This window comes from Heterocephalus glaber, unplaced genomic scaffold, assembly GCF_053883595.1.
Source record: "Heterocephalus glaber isolate CG9 unplaced genomic scaffold, H.glaber_assembly_v1.0 deba00001457, whole genome shotgun sequence".
Classification (NCBI taxonomy): Eukaryota; Metazoa; Chordata; class Mammalia; order Rodentia; family Bathyergidae; genus Heterocephalus; species Heterocephalus glaber.
Genome location: NW_028258305.1, coordinates 13,781,948 through 13,804,309, shown reverse-complemented (window position 1 = coordinate 13,804,309; position 22,362 = coordinate 13,781,948). Strand labels below are relative to the sequence as shown.

At 35.9% G+C, this 22,362-nt stretch overlaps 1 protein-coding gene across 11 annotated transcripts in view; it reads right to left on the bottom strand.

The window, feature by feature from the left end:
- Positions 1–2,545: 2,545 nt before the first annotated feature.
- Clhc1 (clathrin heavy chain linker domain containing 1) overlaps positions 2,546–22,362 on the bottom strand; it is a 65,150-nt gene continuing 45,333 nt past the window's right edge. For all 11 annotated transcript variants that reach the window (XM_087216367.1, XM_004867275.3, XM_087216370.1 and 8 more), the window contains 3 exons: positions 19,276–19,478; positions 9,811–9,990; positions 2,546–8,159 (listed from right to left, as the gene is read on the bottom strand). In XM_087216367.1, coding sequence (XP_087072493.1) covers positions 7,963–8,159; positions 9,811–9,990; positions 19,276–19,478 — 580 coding nt within the window. In that variant the 3' untranslated portion in view covers positions 2,546–7,962. The remainder of the gene's footprint in view (positions 8,160–9,810; positions 9,991–19,275; positions 19,479–22,362) is intronic.

The window sequence follows — 22,362 nt, the reverse complement described above, 5'->3', positions numbered from 1 at the left end:
CAGTGATATGAGCTTCTCAAGATCTCTCATTAAGCAGAGAGGCCATTTCCTAGTTTAGAAAATATCACTATGCTGATTTGAGATCTGGAAAAGCACTCCCCGGGGATAGAAGAAACTTGGAGAATATGGTATAAGAGTCTTTTCCATCTCCAGAGCAAATGACCTGGGTAGAGAGTAGAAGAACAGTTTTGGCAACCAGTGTCCTTGTCCCTGTCCCCTCAGGAAGACAGAGTAAGTCACACTCTCTGTACCAAGGTTAATGCTGCCTTTAGGTTCTTAGCAAGCAAGGTCTCTACAGTGCAATCTAGGCCACTGGAGTCTCTCTGCCAATGTTTTTCCTGTTCTCCTTATCAATCCTAGTACCAGCACAATTCTGTTTCTCAATTTTATGCTCAGTAACTGAGCTCAGCAAATGTTAAGTGCTTGCTCCAGTGAGGCTGGGCAAAAGTAGCATGCAGACTTTTCAAGCTAACTTATAAACCACTTAAAATCCAAAAGAATTGGTCTAGGCCTGAAATTCAAAAATCTATGTTTGTTAACCTATAAATGTTTAACTCTTTAAGCAAGCTGGCAAAGATCTTTGATGATTCAGTCCCACTGGTGAGGGCTACTTCCAAAAAATGTATATTCTCATTGATTCTGTACTTTTAACATGTGTGAAATGTGGGGCCGGGGATTTAGCTCAGAGGTGCTGCCGCCTACTTCACAAGCGCAAGGTCCTGAGTTCGATCTCTGGCACCAAAAAAAAAAATGTGTGAAATGGGGTTGAGGATGTAGCTCAGTGGTAAACCACACACTACGCAAGGTCCTGGGATCAATCTCCAGCAGAAAATGGAAGGAAAGGAAAAGGAAAAAAAGGAAAAAGGAAAGGGGAAAGGAAAGAAAGGAAAGGAAAGGAAAGAGGGAGGGAGTATGAACATATGTGTGGTGAAGGAAGAGTTCCAGGAAAAAACAGATAGGGGTTTGTTGTTATAAGTATACCTCCAAAAAGAGTTGGAGGTATACTTCATTTTGTGCTGCTGAAATAGACTACAACAGACCGAGTAATTTTTAATGAGTGGAAATTTATCTACTCAAATCTGGAGGTTGGGAAATCCAAGAGCATGTCATTGGCATCTGAGTTTAAGGTATAAACCTTAAAGGTGAGGACCTTCCTGGTGCATCATAACATGGCAGAAGGTGGGGGAGGGAGAGAGGATGATGGTGGATGATGATGATGATGATGATGATGATGATGAAGGAAGAGAAGAAGGAGGGAGGGAGATGGGAGAAGAGACAAAAGTGTAAGGAAAGACCAAACTTGTCCTTTTATAAGGAACTCACTACCACAATAACACACCTACTTCCTTGATAATAGAATTAATCAATTCATGAGGGCCCACCTCCCAGCAATGCCATACTGGAGGTCAAGTTTCTGTCATATGAACTTCAGCAGACACATACAAACCACAACAGAGAGTGACAGGCACTCCATGTCAAGCCGACATACAAATTTGGCACTATTTATAGATTCACCCAAGAAAACAATAGAATATAAACATAACAACTGTTCTTTGGGTGAAAAAGATATACCCTCCTCTGTGGATTTAACACATTAATATACAGAGGAGCTCTACGGCAGCATCTGCACCCAGTGGAGGACTGAAAATGCTTTGTGGTGATTACTACTGTGAGTAGTTTGATTTGAACTATTATAACAAACAACATGGCAACCCACCACAGCCACAGTGGGATTTCCAATTAAGAGCTAACTGAATAAAGATAAGATTCTATGTATAGAAATCTTCAAAATATATCTCAATAGCTTTTTTATGCAAACTGTAATATTGTTTCTTCACCATCCTTTGGCAATATAGTTGGGGAAGGATACTGATACACAAATTCTTTAGAGTGGAAAAAATTGTCAAAATGAGTGTATGCCTTTTCTCTTTCTGACCACATGTTTCACATGTACTGTCTTCTAACTTCAGCTGCATTAGAAATCCAATGGCCCCTATACTGAGCTGGCAACACATGCTCTACCCTTCACCCTCGTTTCTGTTACCAGTACATCAATAAACAGGGTACTCTGTAGCAGCTTCTTCTGAATGAGAAACCATAGTAATACTTTATTTCCATTAGCTCCATAAAGTGTTTCATTTAAGGTTGATAGAGACAAGAAATTAATTCTGGCCTCCTGAATTCAAGACAGAGGTTTCAAGCTGGTGGTCTATATGTCGTTTGGTCTATAGAAGTATCTTGTTTGGCCCACACAGTGCATGCACCAAATCAACATTACCAGCTTCTGAGAGAGTAATCTGGAATTCATAATCCTGTCTGATAAAAACTGATTGGAAATTAATGCATTTCTAAATGTCCTCAGATCTCTTATGGCTCAGTGTGACACATTTCACTAATTTATAGCAGCACTGGACCTCTAGATACTTGAGAATTTCATTTGGAGAGTAAGAAAAAAACATTAAGGAGAGACTGACACAGATTCCCCAGGTAGAGGGAATGCACCTGTAGGTAACTGACAAAAAAGAAACACAAGGAAATACCTATATGAATAACAGTATATTTATTTTATAGTTAATATATATTTTTGATTAAATAACACACAAATTATAACTACAAGCAAGTGAACAACTTATTATGTTCCATAGGGCCATGGAGGTTTAGCTTTACTAAATGTTTTTCCCCCAAGAAATGAAAGAAATACATAGCTTCCTATGAAATGGACAAAGTTCAAAAACCAATCAACAAAACCTGTACTTTGATTTTTAACTTAACTCATGGTTTAGTAATCTAATAGAGTTCTAGTCACCTATAAAGTGACAATTTTTTATCTTTTAAAGTAAAAAGAGTGATTGATCGGTCATTTATTCATTTAGGGAAATAAATGTTAAGAAAAATTTTATTAGATTAAATCTGTTTCAGAAAATCTCTAAACTTTTCAAAATGAATGAAATTAATGGAAATTCCCTTGATAAGATCTTCACTATAATAATTCAAACAAAAATATAACAGCACAATTAAATATTTCAGACCGTGGAAGAAATATTTTTTCTCTCTTTCACTGATATGGTAAGAAAGAACATCTAATAAAAGGTCAAAGAGCTTTCGTTCTCTATAACCCTTACTGTGTGAACTTTATGTTCTTATCTCCCTTTTCTTTAAGAATAGTGATAATAGGAACTTGCCTCTGTGTGGCATTCACAACCTGCCAACTCTGCCTGTGGATTCTATGCCCTGGTCACAGCCACTCATCACTCTGTGTTTTGTTTCCCCTTGGCATGGGGCAGCAGAGGTGCTGACCGACCAATCAACTTGATAGTGAATGAGGCCAATGCCCCAGGAGAGAAGGTAATCCCTGGAGAGTTGGCAGCTCTAGGGCGAAATAATGAACCTTGCCAGCTGTACTAGATCCAAGAAGACCCATGGCTATTGTAAACTACAAAAACAGTGTAGAGTTTCACTCTGAAAGTGACTCCTTCATGGCAAGCTAGAGTCAGAGAAGAATCCCACAGCAATACCTGCCATATTGCCAGAGAGTATTTAATCATGCAGCTTTTTAGGAAGGGGTTGAGTTTTTAAGACTGAGCCACAGAACAACTCCACTTTAAGGTTTCCAGTGTTACTTTCCCACAGGGACTGGGTGAGAGATAGCTACAGGAGACAGCCACAGAGAAGGTGAGGGTTAGATGCAGACACTAGTTCCAGCCTCTGTAGTGAGATACCAGGCCTGGTAAGTGTGGCTTCTAGAGCAAGCTGGGTCTGAAAGTGCTGGCCTTAAGTTCAGCAGTCTGCCTGAAGCCCTGCTACACTGCCTACATGTCCAGCACAGACTAGAAGTACGATTGCTTTCCCCATCTACCAAGTAAGCAAGGACACATCTTGGTTTGAATGGTTGCCAGTCTGGAGTGTATGGACAGAGGGGCTTCTGGGATAGGGGGTGCGGCACCTCACAAACCCATAGTCCATAAAGCTAGATGGAGAAAACTGTGACTTGCTGGATTCCAAGACTGCATATCCTGGAAAGAAATCACTTATTCAAAGGGACAGAGGAATTTATTTAATTTAATTAATTTATTTATTTGTACTGGGGGGGGATCGAATTCAGGATCTTGCACTTGCCAGGCAAGCACAGCACCACTGACCTACATCCCCAGCCCCCAGAGGAATTTATTTTACTCAATTTTTCTCTTTTCTTCATTTTTTTGAGGGGTGTGGGTACTCTCTCTCTCTCTCTCTCTCTCTCTATCTATCTATCTATCTATCTCCTTGGCTCTATTTAATTCTTTTTTTTCCTTTATTTTGATGTTTTTTCCTTTTTTTTTCTTAATCAATACTATTAATTTGATCAATACTATCAGTACTCAACAGGATTCTTTATCTCACTTTTTTCTCCTCCTTCTCATCTTTCACTGATTAATTTTTCAAATTCTACTCTTCATTCTCTAGTTCCCCACCCCTTTTATTCTCACTAGTGTAACCATTAAGCTTTATGACTCTTTAGATAGTTAATTAGCTCTATGCTATTACTGTTGAATACTGTTTTATTGTTAGTGGAGATATACAGTTGTTGCAAGTCGTAGATATTTATGGTGTGTCAATATTTGGTTTGTCTTAGTGTTTAATCAGTAACTATAGATCTCTTTTCTATGGTTAATATTACTGGTTCGTAGGGTATATCAATGTCCAGTTTATCTTTGATGATATTATTATTGCTGATTTTTATTGCTATTGCCAAGGAGGTATAGTTATTGCTGTTAATTGATTTTCTCTGTATGCCAATATCTGGATTGCCTTTGTGTCATTAACAATACTGTCATCCAAGGCATATAGAAACCTACGTAGCCACAATCAGAAAAGAACATCATGACACATTATAGAAAATGCCCAGAGCTAACTGAACAAATACTGTACACTAGGCAGGGTGAGCAGCTAAGTAGGAGAGAAACAATAAGGGAATCAGCAACAGGGAAATTGGGCAATGACAAGAATAAGTCAATACCTTTCAGTAATAACTCTCAGTGTGAATGGTCTCAATTATCTAATCAAAAGACACAGATTAGCAGAATGGATCAAGAAACAAATCCAATAGTATGCTATATACAAAAAACACGTTCAACCCCAAAAAGAAATCTATAGACTAAAAATCAAAGGATGGAAAGCAATATTCCATGCAATAAGAACCCAAAAAACCAGCAGGATTTACTATCCCATTTTCCAATAAAGTAGACTTAAAGCCAAAACCAATCAGAAGAGGCAAAGAAAAGTCACTACATATTGTTTTAAGGAACAGTTCAACAGGATAACAATTATAAACATATATGTATCAAACAGTCACATCCAAATTCATAAAACAAACACTATGGACATAAAAAATTAAAAAAATCAACGCAATTACAGTGGAGAACCTTAATACTCCATCAGCACAATTAGATCAACTAGATAAAAAATTAACGAAGAGTATCAGAGTTGAACCAAAACCTCAGAACAAATGGACTTACTAGACATCTCAGAGTGTTCTACTCAACAACAGAATACACATTTTTTCTCAGCAGCATACGGAACTTTCTCCAAAATAGACCATACACTAGCCCATAAAGCATGCTTAAGTAAATGCAAAAGAAATAAAATTATCCCATGCATATTATCAGATTATAGCACAATGAAACTAGAAATCAATCGCAAAAAAAATCCACAGAAATTATGCAAATGCATGGAAATTAAACAGTATCAATGGATCACAGAAGAAATCCAGGAAGAAATTTGACAGCTCCTAGAATCAAATGATAATGCCAGTATAACATACCAGGACATAAAACTCAATAGTGTTAGTCCTGGTCTGTATTACAGGCATCTACGCTGGGCCCTTGTTATGTTTCTTTCACCATAGATTACAGGAAGGTTGTTACATCTTCCAAGCCCTATGCAGCTCAAAACTCAATTCTTCCTCCTTCCCCACTTGCCGTTATGTTCTTGTTCTTCCTCCCTATTCCAGGCATTTTAATTCATATTCACTTGACAACTTTCACTTTCCTTGGGAAAGCTGCCTTAAGTAATTATCTGAAAAAGAGTAACAACGAGCCAAGGATAAACATTTTTAAACCATGGCAAAATTAACAGAACAACAACTGTTGTTTCAAGCTTTCTCTAGATTATTTATGTAATTCATTCTAGTGGCTTTCAGTGATCACATTTCCCCCCCTAAGTTCTGTTAATGAACCCATAGTAGTATTCTATCACTAATACAGGTCTCAGAGTAAAAAAAAAGTACTAAACAATTGGTATATAAACCACTGGTACATAAACAACCAATGCTGCTGAAATACCCGTTCTCTTTCCTTTTTCTTTTTCATGCTTCATCTGATTTTTTGTTTGCTTGTTCTATTTGTTTGGTTTTTTTGTTTGTTTGGTACCAGGGATCAAACTTACGTCCTTGCGCTTGAGAGGCAGGCGCTGTGCCACTAAACTAAATACCCGGCCTCATCTGTGTTCTTTTTTTAATCACAGCTAAGATAAAAGGTTAGAAATAAAAATGTTATTAGTTATCATAAGCATCTTAGTAATATATTGGCTTTTAAATTTTGCATGTATATTACTTTAGTAAAAATTTTAAGTTTTAGAAAACTGAAGTATAACTATCCAGGACTGTGTTTAGCACTACATGGAAAAATTAATCTCAGCCAGTATACTTCTAGATTTATAATATATGGCAGGGAAACATAAAATGAGCTCAGATAGCTTAAAATAGGCAGTAAGTTATACCAATATATCAAATACTCCAAATAAGTACCATTATATCATACAAATGAGTAAAAATGTAGGATTTCATAAGTGTAGAGTAGGCAGAGGAATATTTGTTTCTGCGTCCTCCTACACAGAAATAACAGTCATCTTCTACTAAATTCCTCCATTATGTGATACATTTACACTTCACATACATTAGCAGTACCCTTCATAAACCTAGGGTAGCTATTACCACCTATATTTCACAAATGAGTAAGAGTGTACCAGAATTTTTATATAAGGCTATCTGACTCCAAGTCCATATTCTTTCCATTATAAAAAATTCACTTTCAATTTAAATTTAGGAAGGAAAATATATGCTTTTTGCTTTTTCTATCTTAACAGTGGCTCATTTTTACCCTTCATCAAGGCTGACATTAGCTTGTGTGTTCTGATGTGACATAAGGACTGAAAGCTGTTCTGATTAATTAAGCATCTGTTCTGCTTGATTGGTGTCCATGCCATACTTATATATTTTGGATATCACACTTGTCGATGGCACAGAACTCTGAGTTTTTAATTAAATATTTATTCAGACACTTGAAATAATAAAAAACAACTTTTATGACATACATATTTCTTTTGTACCTAGAGGTATTCCAGGTCAACTTCTATGCAAAATTTGGCTGGTTCCTCCCTCTAAAGAACAAGCCAAGAATTCCAATTTCAGTAGAAACCTAACCTTTGCCATATTTATATATGCCAAAGCATAGGACACACCTTTAAATCAGCAGTAAAAAATTACTACACTCTAGGTTTTTCCAGAAATTAACCTTGAAATAAATCTACCTTTCTTCTCAAGGCAAGTGTGTAGAATTTGTTATTTGGGCAGCCTAAAGGAAAAATACTATGCTCGCCTTCTTCAGTTCTTACCATCAAATTAAATTACCAGAAAAGAATGTATCTAGACATTAGCTTATGTCCTTAAAATACCTATACAATTTTACACTAAGTTATAATTTGGATTTTATCAAAATTCAATATAAGAAATGACCATACTGGAAAAATAAAGCAATAATATAAATGTTTCAAGGACAAACCTAAATATCATCATAACAAAACTGCTGTTATTTAGTTCTGAGAGCTTTATATGCTGGTTTTATTTATTATCATGCCAAAACCAGTTTGCTCAACCAATATATGGACAATGTTGTACAAGCTCCCTCAACTGGTTAAAATATAGAGCTACCAAAAAACATGTTCCATTAGGTTCACTTTTTCATCTTCTTCAGAAATTTCTGAAACTCCAGCCTGAGATCGAAGAATGGACATGATGTCATTAGATAATTTGTTAAAGCCATTCTGTAAACATATATCTGCCATGTCTTGCCATGTTTCTAGCGAGCAAAATGAATCACTCATCATAAGATGTTCTATTGCATCTGGGGAAAAAAAAGATTACAGTACAACACTTGTCATTTAATAATCCATACTCAGCAGTTCTTCAAAAATATAAAGGGATATAATTTCAACTCAGTTACTCTTAACCTCTACCTGATTCCCATAAGTTTAATGATATAACACGTAAAGCACTTAGTCCAGCTTATGCTAAGTTCTCAAGTGTCTGTTCCTTCTCCTCCTCCTTTATCATTAACTTTTTTTTTTTTGTACCAGGGATCGAACTCAGGTCCTTGCACTTGCACAGCAGGCGGTGAAACCACTGAGCTACATCCCCAGCCCTATCATTAACTTTTCATGTCTCAGTTCAACCCTCTACCATCTTTCACACTTTATACTCCTCTACTCATCTCCCCTTTGGCTCTTTGGTAAAGTAGCAGGTGTTGACGGCTATGAGGCAGGGAGCTAAGAAAGTGAAGGATATGGACTCATCTTATTAACTGAGGCCCTATTGTTCGAGTTTTCATGATCCTACGAACACTTTAAGAAATGCCATAGTAGTGCCATCCCAAGGATTTAAGAAACTCTTAGGAAAACTCTCTACCCTCTAAAATGGAGACCTGTTATGTGGCTTTCATAACAAATATTTTTTCTAAAGAAAGTGAAATAAATTTCCTTTTAAAATAAATCTAATGATATATTTACTTTTGAAAGTCAATTATAGGGACTGTGTTTTGTATCTATAATATTTTATAAGTACTGGTGATTAAAACCAGGGCCTTTGCACTGAGTTACAACCCCAGCATTGCCCAAGCTGGGCTTGAACTTGCAATCCTCCTACCTAAGCCTCCCAGAGTGCTAGGATTACAGGTGTGCAACACTATACCTAGCTTGGAAATAACTTCTTACCTAATACCTATATTACTTATGATGCTTCATACAAGATGATTTATCTTTAGCATACTATCAACACTATTATTTTATTTCCACCATAATTCCTATTTTCTTATAAAATAAGTTGATTGATGTCTTTAACGATAATTTCAAACTATAAAATTACCTCCCAAAATATGGTTTCAAGTAATTTGCCTTTCTTTCCTTGATCCCAGACAATAATTTAAAATCAAGTTTGTCTGTTCTAGCTACAATGTTAAATTAATGAAAGGGGGAAAAATAAAATTTAATTTGTTAATCTAGATTCCACTGCAGATTTAGGTTCAGAGGGAGTATCATATATAAGTATGCATAAGTTTGGTTTAAAAATTTAAAAATATAAAGCTTATATCTAAGTAACTTTTAAAATGCATATAAAAGATGGCTAGGCCGGGATATAGTTCAGTGGCACTGTGCCTGCCTGGCAAGTGCAAGGTCCTGAGTTCAATTCATGGTACTGGAAAAAAAAAGATGGCTAAATATACACATGTTAATATATGTTAAGTTTTAGGATAGTGTTATTAAAATTATTATGACATTCCGATCAAGTTTAATAAAGATGTTTTCCTCATTTTGATTCCCTCAAGAAATATATACTAATATCGGGAGACTATTACTGACATAGTGATCTTTACATTTATATATTCCTGAAGTTGACTGTTGTTACGAAGAAATTCTAAAAAATTTTGAGTTAACTCATACATAATCATTATAAAACTTCCCCTGAATAACTCACTGTTTCTTTCAGAACATTTTACTTACCTTTCCCACCTTTATTTATTTCTTTAAGTAGTTTAATGCCAACTTCTTCCATATTTCCAGAGAACAGATGAAGTATAATAAGCCCAAAAGATAAAAATGGTGGTTTCCCATTGCTTTCTTTAGTGAGAGAATGAATTAGTTCAGCTTGGGGACATAATGTTATTAGCTGCATCAGGTCACCTGAAAACAAAAACAAAAAACTGTATCTCAACTTCATATGATAAATCAACTACAAGTGGACCAGCTAAGTCTGTATGGGCCAATCAACACTTCTTTTTCCAATCCTTCCACCCCTCAATGACACACTCCAACCCAACTCAACAGTACTATCCCCAATTTAAATATACACACAAAATACAGAGAGATTCCTCATTTAATGACTGGGTCCCATTTCTGCGACTAGGTTGCTAAATGAATTGGTTGCTAAATGAGGATTTGTATATAACATGTACATTACAATATTCCGAACAAAGAAATGGTCAAAAGAAACTCCAATTTGATGATTTTGCTTTTATTTGCATAACTCTTACATGCAGTACTTTAATGTATAACAGAACATAGAACTAAAGCACTGTACAGTACAATCAGCAAAAATTACAGTACTGTATAAAAAAGGTGTACTGTACCAAAGAAAAAGACATTGAGGCTCTATAAACAAGAAGTACAGAACTGTACAAAAGAAAAAAAAAAATGAAGCCAAGCATAGTAATGCATGCCTTTAATCCCAGCACTCGGGAGGCTAGGCAGGAGGATAACTTAACTGTGAGATAAAAACTAACCTGAAAAAAAAAAAAGACTAACCTGGACTACATAATGATTTCAAGGCCAGCCTGCACTACAAAGTGAGACCCTGTCTCAAAACATCAAAAAAAAAAAAAAAAGGAAGGTTGGTTAAGTTTGAGTGGTGGGTCATAAGTCTGAACAGTCATTAAACAGGTAGGATGTTAAATAAGGAAAATATTTAATATTCAGCATAGCAAAACAAAACAAAAACTACCCATAATAAAGAGTATCAGGGAAAAAAAATCAAATGACTACCAGAAGTATGATATAATAAAAGCATATAGACTGGAAATCAGCAAAGTTAAGTACTAATAAACTTCCATCAATCACTCTTTTTATGACTAAAGAGTGCTAGAATTAGCTAAAATTTCTAAAATTCCACTTAACACTACATTGTTTGTCTATATTTTATTGTTCATATTTGTACCAACTTCTAGGTGAGTATGTCTTTCTTTCTGTGCATTGCATAGAAAAAAACAACTTGGATTTTTGCCCCTAGGAATATTAAGTATTTAGAAATTAAAAATGACCATCTTCAGAAGCCATGAGAAGCCAATAGCTAGAAGCTAAGAGCTAGAGATTAGCTAGATAATGCTAGAGATTGAGTATTTGCCAATGGCTAATGATTGAGCCAATAGCTGATGATATGAAGTTGCCTGCATTTTACTATTTCTAACCCAAAAAGAATAACTATATGTGGTTTAATATGCTAGGGATAATCTTAAGCTATAATTATGATTTGTATTTTTAAATTTACAAACTCCATGTTAACTTCTAAAATATTTCAAAGTAAAAGTATACTTTTTAGGGCATAATAGAGGTAATATTTATAATTTCTGAGTGCCTTTTAAGAACTACCATAAAAAAAGAACTACCATAAATAATTGGCACTTTAAAAGGTAATACAAGGTAATCTGGTGTTTATTAAACAATATCTAACAGGATAGCAACAAACATTAATTCACTGCATCTCATGAAAGCAACAAACATACTAATTTACTGCATCTACTACTATGAGTTAGTGAGATATTATTATTCTTATATTACAAGTGAGGAAATAGACTTAGAGGAGTTAATGTTCCCTGAATTGTACAGCTAGTATAAATTAGAACAGTTTTGGCAGTGGTATACAGCAGAGAAATGGCCTCTCTGATTTGGTGGCTAGAAGCTAGAATATAGCAACATGAGGAGGAGAAGGAGGAAAGTGGGACCCTGGGACCCTGGGACCCAGTGAGGATCTGAAGCAAGAATTGAAGCCCACAGTGAGAGTGAAGAGAGGGACATCAAAACAGAAGAAGGAGGTGGCAAGCGGCACTTTCTCCCTGAGCCCAGGCTCACTGCACAGGAGAGGGAGCTGGAAGCTGCAGATGCAAGGTGACTATCGGTAACTCCAGAAGCCTCCCATGGAGAAACACACCAGTGAAACAGAGCAGTAGACCCAGCAGACTGCAGTGGCTGGTGAGTTATTCCAATTCAGGTGTCCCCCAAGAAAGGGTGATTGGCTAATTGCTAATGTGGAGAGAAGTCAACTGAGCTTGGAACTCAGAGCAGCTGTGGACTGGCTCCATTTAGCAGCTCCCAGTGTGAAGGTGAGGTAGAGATGACTTCAGGTCAAAAGGAGGTAAAGCTGGGAGGAGGCACACAGAGGGTTGCAGGCTGAACAAATTGGGTTCCAGCCTCACAGCCAGAAACCAGCCTGAATTTCAGTGGAAATAAAGATGCAGGCTTGCTGGGATTATCAACTACCCTGCTGTAAATCTACAGCTGGGTTGCTGGGATTAATCAACACTGGCCTGGTTCTGTCTGCCCACTCTGTCTACCAGTGACAGCAGAGACAGGCCTTGAAGTGGATATATTTTTTCTTTTTCTTCTTTTCTTCCTTTTTCTCTTGATTGTTCTTGTTTTTATATTAGTATGAACATTGTTTCTAGTTTTTTTGTTGTTGTCTTTCTGTTCTGTTTTTGTTTTTATTTCTTCCATTTCTCTTGGTGTCCTGTCTCCTTCACCAGTTTCCCAAAGTTCACATAATCTTCCTTTGTCCTCCAGCCTTGCTTCTATTCTCTTTCTCTTCTTCTATTTCTCTATTTTTCCAGCTAATTCCTTTGAAATTTTCTCCTGAGGGTAAAATCACCACATTGAGGGCATATTTACTGTACACAATTTTTTTGTCTGTTTTAGATTTTGTTATACAACCACAAATCTAGTTCATATGGTTAAAAGTAGGAAATTAATAGTTACCACACTTTGTCATTTTCTAGGCTGTGTTTGATGCTATTTTTATTACTACTGATTGTACCACTTTAGCCAAGGTGACATAATTGTTCCAAGGAGTTATTCTTCTTGGTATGCCAAGACTGAGATTCCCTGAGGGTCATAAATAATACTGTAGCTCAGTGCCAAAGAAGCAGGGGCTAGGCCAAATAGGCAACAACTTCTCATCCCAAATAAATTGAAGAGGTAGGATCTAGCAACAGATTCAAAACTCAGAAGCCAGCAAACCCTGGAAGACATCTCTGAGAAGTAGTCATTTCATAAGGGTTTTCAATACTATCAATAAAGCTACCTGCCATAAGCAATTTACAAGCATCAACCCAGGAATTAAACATTACAAAATAGAAAATGAGGACACATGGAAGCAAGATGCAACCCAAGACTTTCAGCTTGCCAAACACAAACCCAGGAGCAATGAGGTGGAATGATTTGAAAGCCACCCTCCTGGATTCTCTGAAAAGGAAACATGGAAGTAACAAAGGAGATGAAAGAAACTCAAGAAAAAAATCATATCAGAAGTAATTTGTCAAATAACAACAAAAATACTGACCATAATGAAGGACATGATTAATGAATCTATAGCAGATACAAAGTTTAGAAAATAGAGGAGCTTAGGAAAATGATGGAAACCATAAACACTTAATATAGGAAGGAAATGGGATCCATGAAATAGATTCAAACAGATATCAAGGAGATTAAAAATTACACTGAAAGGATACACAGCAGAATGAGCCAATGTGAGGACAGAATTTCAGATATAAAAGAGAGGATTGGCAATTGTGAAAAGAAAGTTTTTTTTTTTTTGGGTACCAGGGATCGAACTTGGGACCTTGCACTTGCAAGGCAGGTGCCGGAACCACTGAGCTAAATCCCCAGCCTGAAAAGAAAGATTTTTTAAAAACAGCAGGGGACCATGAAAAATTAATCCAACAGCTGCTAGATGATACAAAGAATAAGACTGATTGGAGTCAATGAAGAAACAGGAGTGCAGATGACACACAAAAAAACTGTTCACAGAAGTGATGGCAGAAAACTTCCCAAGCAGGGGAAAAGAACTTTACATAGAGATAAGTGAGGCATATAGGACTCCAACTAGCCTTGATCAAAAAAAAATCTACACCTAGGCATATAATAGTTAAGATTCCAGAAACTCAAAAGAAGAATAAAATTCTACAAGCAGATAAAGAAACAAATCACATACAAAGGAAAGCCCATCAGGATCACAGCAGACTTCTCAATGCAAACCCTCAAAGCAAGAAGAGCTTGGAGTGATGTATTTCAAGCCCTTGAAGAAAACAACCTCCAGCCCAGACTGATGTACCCCACAAAACTATCTTTCGAAATTGATGGAGACATAAGCTACTTCCATGATAAAGAACTCCTGAAGAAATTCACAACCACCAAACTAACACTCCAAAATGTACTGAAGGACATTCCAGAAAAAGAAAACCAGGACCACAACTCTATAAACCTCAACAGAATGAATCCACTAGGCAAGGAAAGTAATTAAACAGAGGGTAGAAAAAAGGGAACCAACAACAGAAAAATAACATGATAAGTCAATACATCTCAGTTGTAACCATCATTGTAAATGGCCTCAATTCACCAATCAAAAGAAACACATTGGCATAATGAATCAAGAAGCAAGATCCAACAATGTGATGCATACAAGGAACATATTTAATTCAAAAGGAAATTTATAGACTAACAGTAAAAGGATGGAAAACAATACTTCATGCTATAGGAACCTGGAAAAAACCAGGGGTGCTATTCTATTTGCAGACAAAGTACATTTCAAGCCAAGACTGATTAAGAGAGACAAAGAAGGTCACTACATTCTTGTGAAGGCAACAATCTAAGAGGAAGAGATAACAATCATAAATATATATGTACTTTATAAATTTACTTTATAAATTTGTTTTGATTTTTGTCATGTAGAATACTGCCTTGGTCATCATAATGTAATCTGTATTTGTGTACCTTCTTTGTATGTTAAATATCTTAAATAAAACATTAAAAAATATATATGTACCAAATACTAGTACCCTCAACCACATAAAACAAATATTAATGGACATAAAAAAATCAAATAAGCAGAGGAGGTAGACACATTTGTTGATTGTTTGTGCTAGTTCTTGGGCAACTGAAGTTTGGTTCATAAAATCTTTTCCTACACCAGTGTCTTCAAGAGTTCTACCTAACATCTCTTCCAGCCAGTTTGGCATTTCTGTTTTAATATTTAGATCTTTAATCCCCTTTGATTTTAGTTTAGTGCATGGTGAGAGATATAGGTCTAGTTTTAATCTTTGGCAAGTTGAAACCCAATTTTTCCAGCACCATTTATTAAAGAAGCTATCTTTCCTCCAGTGAGGGTGTTTGGCTCCTTTGTCGAAGATGAGGTGGCTGAGTGTGTCTGAAGTTGTTTCTGCATCTTCTAATCTGTTCCACTGGTTCTTGGGTCTGTTTCTTTGCCAATACCATGGTGTTTTTATCACAGTAGCTTTGTAGTATAGTTTCAAGTTGGGGGTTGTGATACCCCCTGCCATATCTCTGTTGCCCAGAATTGCTTTTGCTATTCTAGGTCTTCTTCTTGTTCCAAATGAATTTTTGGATTACTTTCTCAAGGTCTGTGAAGTATGCTGCTGGGATTTCAACTGGGATTGCATTGAATCTATATAGCAGTTTTGGAAGTATGGCCATTTTCACTATGTTGATCCTTCCTACCCAGGAGCAGGGGATGTCTTTCCATTTTCTGATATCATCTTCAATCTCTCTTTTCAGAGTGCTATAGTTTTCAGAGAAGAGGTCTTTGATTTCTTTTGTTAGGTTGATTCCTAGGTATTTCAGTTTTTTAGATGTTAATGTGAAAGGAATTGTTTGCCCTATTTCTCTCTCAGTGAGTCTGTTGTTCATGTAGAGGAAAGCTATTGATTTTTGTGATGACCTTGTATCCAGCTACTTCACTGAATTTGGTTATTAGGTCTAGAAGACTTTTGGTGGAGTTCTTGGGGTCTTCTATATATAGTATCATGTCATCTGCAAATAAGGACAATTTGACTTCTTCATTTCCTATCTTTATTCCTTTTATTGCTTTCTCTGGTCTAATTGCTGGGGCTAATGTTCTCAAAATTACATTGAACAGGAATGGTGATAGTGGACATCCTTGTCTTTTTCCTGATTTTAGTGTGAAGGATTTCAGTTTTTGACCATTTAGTATGATACTGGCTGTTAAGTTTTCATAGACGGCTTTTATCAGATTGAGGTAGAGACCATCTATTCCAATTTTTTGTAGGGTTTTTATCATAAATGTGTGTTGGATTTTGTCAAATGCTTTTTCTGCATCTATTGACATGATCATATGATTTTTGTCTTTGGCTCTATTGATATAGTGTATTACATTGATTGGTTTGCGTATATTGACTCATCCCTGCAGCCCTGGGATGAATCCCACTTGATCAGGGTATATGATCTTCTTGATGATCTTCTGCATTCTATTTGCCAGTATCTTATTAAGGATTTTTACATCTGTGTTCATTAGTGAGATTGGCCTATAGTTCTCTTTTTTGGTTGGGTCCTTCTCTGCTTTGGGGATCAAGGTGATGCTTGCTTCCAGGAATGAATTTGGGAGTATTGCTTCCCTTTCAATTTCATTGAAGAGTTTAAAGAATAGTGGCAGTAGTTCCTCTTTAAAAGTCTTGTAGAATTCAGCAGTGAAGCTGTCAGCACCTGGGCTTTTCTTAGTTGGTAAGTTTTTAATTACATTTTCAATTTCATTGATTGATATTGGGTTGTTTAGAATTTTCTTTTGTTTAACTTTGGTAATTCATACGTATCTAGGAATCTGTCTATTTCTTCTGTGTTTTCCATCTTATTGGCGTATAGGTTCTGGAACTAGGTGTTGATGATCCTCTGCATTTCTGCTGGGTCCATTGTAATTTCATCCTTTCATTCCTAATTGCATGGATTTGGGCCTTTTCTTTCCTTTTTCTGATCAGTTTGGCTAAGGGTTTGTCAATTTTGTTGATTCTTTCGAAGAACCAACTCTTGGCTTTATTGATTTTTTTTTTTATTGTTCTCTTAGTCTCCATTGCATTGACTTCTGGTCTGATCTTTATAATCTCCTCCCTTGTATGAGCTTTGGGGTTGTCCTGCTCTTCTTTTTCTAGAAGCCTGAGGTTCAGCATCAGGTTGTTTAATTGGGCTCATTCTGTTCTCCTAACATGAGTATTCATTACTATGAATTTCCCTCGTAAGACTGCTTTGTGTCCCATAGATTCTGATATGTTGTACTGTCACTGTCATTTAATTGAAGGAACTGTCTGATTTCTTCTTTAATTTCCTCTGTGACCCATTGGTTATTCAGAAGTGTGTTGTTCAATTTCCATGTGTTTATGAAATTCTTGCAGTTTCTTTTGCTATTGATCTCCAATTCCATCACACTATGGTCTGATATTATACAGGGGATAACTTCAATTCCTTTGCACTTACTTTAACATGTTCTATGAGCGAGTATGTGGTCTATTTTGGAGAACAACCCATGTGCAGCTGAAAAGAATGTGTATTCTGATTTTGTGGGGTGCAACATTCTGTAAACATCTGTTAAGTTCATTTGTTCAAGAGTTTGATTGAGTTCTAGAATTTCATTGTTTATGTCTACTTGATCTACTTGTGATAGTGGGGTATTGAGGTCCCCCACTACAATTGTATTAGTATATATGTGATTTTTCATGTCCATTAGTATTTGTTTTATACAGTTGGGCGCACTAGTGTTTGGTACATATATGTTTATGATTGTGATCTCTTTCTCCTGGATTGTTCCCTTTACAAAGATGTAGTGTCCTTCTTTATCTCTCTTAATCAATGTTGGTTTGAAATCCACTTGATCTGCAAAGAGGATAGCTACTCCTGCTTTTTTTTTTGGCTTCCTGTCACATGCAGTATTGTTTTCCACCCTTTAACTTTCGGTCTATGAGTCTCTTTTTTAATTGTGTTTCTTGTATGCAGCATATTGTCGGATCTTGCCTCTTGACCCATTCTGCTAGTCTATTTCTTTTGATTGGTGAATTGAGACCATTAACATTGATGGTTAGAACTGATAGGTATTGACTTATCCTTGTCATAACTTTTTCTTTTTGTTGGATTATCCCCCTTTGCATTTAATTTCTTGTCGTGCCCAATGGATTCATTCTGCTGGAGTTCCTGGGGTTGTGATCCAAATTAAAACAACACTGAGATCCCACCTCACACTAGAAAGAATGGCTACCATCAAGAAATCAACCAATAACAAATGCTGGAGAGGCTGTGAGGAACAAGGAAACCTTCTACATTGCTGGTGGGATTATAAATTGGTACAACCACTGTGGAAATCAGTATGGAGATTCTTCAAAAAAGTAAAAGTAGAGGTTCCATTTGACCCAGATGTTCCCCTTCTAAGTTTCTTCCCAAAAGAGTTCAAAGCATCATACCACAGTGATATATGTATACCCATGTTTATAGCAGCACAATTTATAGCTAAATTTTGGAAACAGCTCAAAGGCCTATCAACTGATGAACAGATAAAAAGGATGGGCTTTTCTAATACAATAGAATACAACTCTGTCATAAAGAAGGATAAGCTTGAGACATTTCTAACTAAATGGATGCACCTCGAGACCATACTCTTAAGTGAAATAAATTGAACATACATGTTTAAATACCACACTGTCTCTCCACTGTGAGAAATAAGGACCAAAATGTATAATAGATATTGGGAAATGGGAAGAAAATGTTCAAATGGGAAGAGGTACATAGGAGGGGACGGGGGAAAGGAAGGGATAAGAAAAAAGAGAATAGAAGGAAAAAATGGAAATAAAGCTTCTGTAAATAAGGAGGGAAAGAGGGGTTGAAGGGAGGGGAGGCCATGGAAAAAAGAAGAAAGCTAATTCTGAAATGAACATTATTTCACTAATTTGTCATTTCTAATGTTTACAACATATTAGTTTAGTGTGTCAACTTGTGTTTTTATGCCCTCTTTTTGAATAAAGTGGACTTCTTGGGCTGCAATTAAAATTTATAATATAAAGTATATAACAAAGCTTTTATTTTAAAATATTTTTCTTATAATTTTTTTTTAAAAATAGAGAGGAAAAAAGAAGGCGCAAGTTGGACATTCCCAAAGCATAGACAAGAATATCCACTAAATTTATCTTTTTTGGGGATGTGTGTGCCCGGGATCAAACTCAGGACCTTGCACTTGTGAGGCAGGTGTGGTGCCACTGAGCTAAATCCCCAGCCCTATAAATTTAAAGTTATATCTGCTATTATAAGTAATCTTACAATTGAAGTCCAGAATTTGATTGTATGAAAATAAGTAGGCTTAAAAAACAAAAAACAAAACAAAACAAAAAAAAATAAGTAGGCTTTTTTACTTACCTGAAGTAAAGTCTTTAAACTGCTGTAGGTATTCCATGGCCCTATGAATCTGACCCTGTTTGCACAGGCAAAGAAGAGCTTTCTTATGAAGGCCACATTTGCTGTAGATAATTTGAGCTAAAGCCAAACACTTGGCCTTGTTAAAAGTATCCTGCTCCCCATAATCACTAATCACATCACCAGCCTCCTCAGAAAATGTTAACCTACAGCAAGCAGATCAATAAGGCACACATTAGAGAACTCTTGATGAGTGGCTAATACTGAAATATTTGAAAATTCAATACAGTAGGACTGGATTTTTTTATAGCCTATAAAAATTCCAAGTCAATAGGCAATAAATGATGTAAGAGAAATTAAATACATCTGAGATTTAACAACAAAAATAATCAGCATACATTCCTTTGGGGGAAGACATTTTGGTGAAATTAAGACCAAGTTAAAAAAAATCTACAAATAAGGTTAAAACTTCCCTGAAAGGACTGGTGAGATTTAAAATTACAAGGTAAACAAAAATTGTCTTATAATTGGGGGTCTCAATGTTCTCAGAAGTTATCTGGAGTATACCTAGGTTCTAAACCCTATGGAAGTAAGAACTTATTAAATGTGGGTTAAAGATAATGAGAACCATTTCACCCCATAATTAGTGATAGATTTTATAGGCATTTGTATTAAAAGGAAAATAAAGTGTGACAGCACCGCTATTTTTAAAATTTTGTTACAGATTTATAAGCAACAAGAGGAAAGGATGTAACTGTGATTATTAGGGGAGTCTGAAGGAAGCAGTTATTTTAAGATAGCTTGGCTGAAAACAGCTGGGTGTGGTGGTACATGCCTATAGTCCCGCACTCAGGAGGCTGAGGCAGGATTGCCATGAGTTTGAGGCCAGCCTGGGCCACATAATGAGTTCAAGGTCACCTGAACTACATAGCAAGACCCTGTCTCAAAACAAACAAACACACAAAAACAAAAAAATGACAGCTCAGTTGAATAGATTTCATTTGTCATTAGTTTTTTACCCCAGTGCTGGGCGTGGAACCCAGGGGCTCATGTATGCTAGGCAAGTGCTCTACAACTGAGCTACATCGGCCTCATTTGTGCTCATATTTTATTATTCCATCTTCATACACAATTGCACCATCTGTACTACTGCAGTAACTCCACCTAGAAACTACCAGCATGAGCCAAAAGAACAGTTGGGTATGATTAAAAGTTTCATTCTTAATTATTGGTTATATGGAAATTGAGCTTTAGTTGTATTTTTAATTAACTGCTACAAAAAATAACATTGGCATCTGTATACATTGAACTGCTGATAACACTATAATGAAATCCTGAAACCTCTACAAAATGTCTCTATTGAAAATTCAGAAAATAAAGTGCTCTGTGTTTATTGGGGTGGGGAGCAGAAAAAAATCAGATGGCAACTTGAGTACAAATCAATGATCTGTTAAGCAATTCCTCAATTTCCACACTTAAATACCAAAATACAGGTTTTAGTACATATAATCATAACATTTCCTGAAAAGGGACAAGTAAATTAGAATCAACACAGTGGCTAGAATACCAGGACAAATGAGTAATTCCAGTATTTTAGTATTAATACCATTGTATTTTAGTACATTGTGTGCATTTAGTACATAGTGACCAGTGTATTTTAGTATTAATACCATTATTACCTCTTATTAATAATTTTATTAATTATCCTCTTTTTAATACCATTATTTTATTTTTCAAACGGTCACCACTATGATGATGCTCCATCTGTAACAATTGAGGGCTGGAAAATGGACCTAGGAACTTCCATCTCCTCCTCCACTCCCAAACACCTCATCATAATGTTTTCCTAAAGTTCTCTTGTGTACTCTTCTCACACCCCAACTACCAATTCTAAGAGGAGTCTTTCAGGAACTTCTAAAAGTGGATCTGAGAGCAAATGGGATTATATCAAATTAAAAGCTTCTGGACAGCACAAGGAAACAACCAACAGAGTAAAGAGACAACCTACAGAATGGGAAAAAAAATCCTGCCCACTATTCCTCAGAGAGAGGATTAATATCTAGACTATATGAAGACCTTATAAAAATAAGAGCTCCCCCAAATAAAAGATGCAATCAAAAGATGGGCAGCTGACCTTAATACACATTTCTCAGAAGAAGTACAAATGACCAATAAATACATGAAAAAATGACATAGCCAACACTGTTGGCTACCAGAGAGGTGCAAATTAAAACAATACTGAGATATCTTACTCCGGGAACAGTGGCTATTATCAAGAAATCAAATAATAACAAATGCTGGTGAGGCTAAGGGGAAAGAGGAACCTTTCTCCATTGTTGGGAGTATAAACTGGTGCAACCACTATGGAAATCAATATGGACATTCCTCAAAAATCACCTAGATTTCACCACCTAGAAATATCATTTGACCCAGCTATTCCCCTTATAGGTATCTTCCTTAAAGAGTTAAAGACGTCATATTACAGTGATACATCATACCCATGTTTATTACATGACAATTCATAATAGCTAAATCTTGGAAGTGGCCTTTATGTCCATCAACAGATGAATGGATGAAAAAAATATGACATTTGTATACAGAGTACTACTCTGCCATAAAGATAGACTTGAGTCATTTGAAGGAAAATGGATGCACTTTGAGACTATAATGTTATGTGAAACAAATCAGACACACAAACTTAAATACCACATGCTTTCTCTTATATGAGAAACTCAAAATATAAATAAAGAACAAAATAAAAGATAGATAAAAGGAAGTAGGGAGATATATTTTGTTCAAATGGGAAGGAGATCAAGAGAGGGAAAATATATAATTATATATTGTATATGTAATTTATATAAAATTTTTTTAAAAAGAGATAGAGGGAAGGGAACAAGAGGAGTGAAAGATTTAAAAAGAATTAAGATGTATTATATGAATGTACCAACTCCTCAAAAGTAATGTCATCATTATGTAATGCAAACATGTACTAATAAAAATAAAAACTGAAAAAAATAAAGTTGTTTTTATAAGCTCATCAAACAGTATACATTACTTACGCATACTGTATAAATTATACCTCAATAAAAT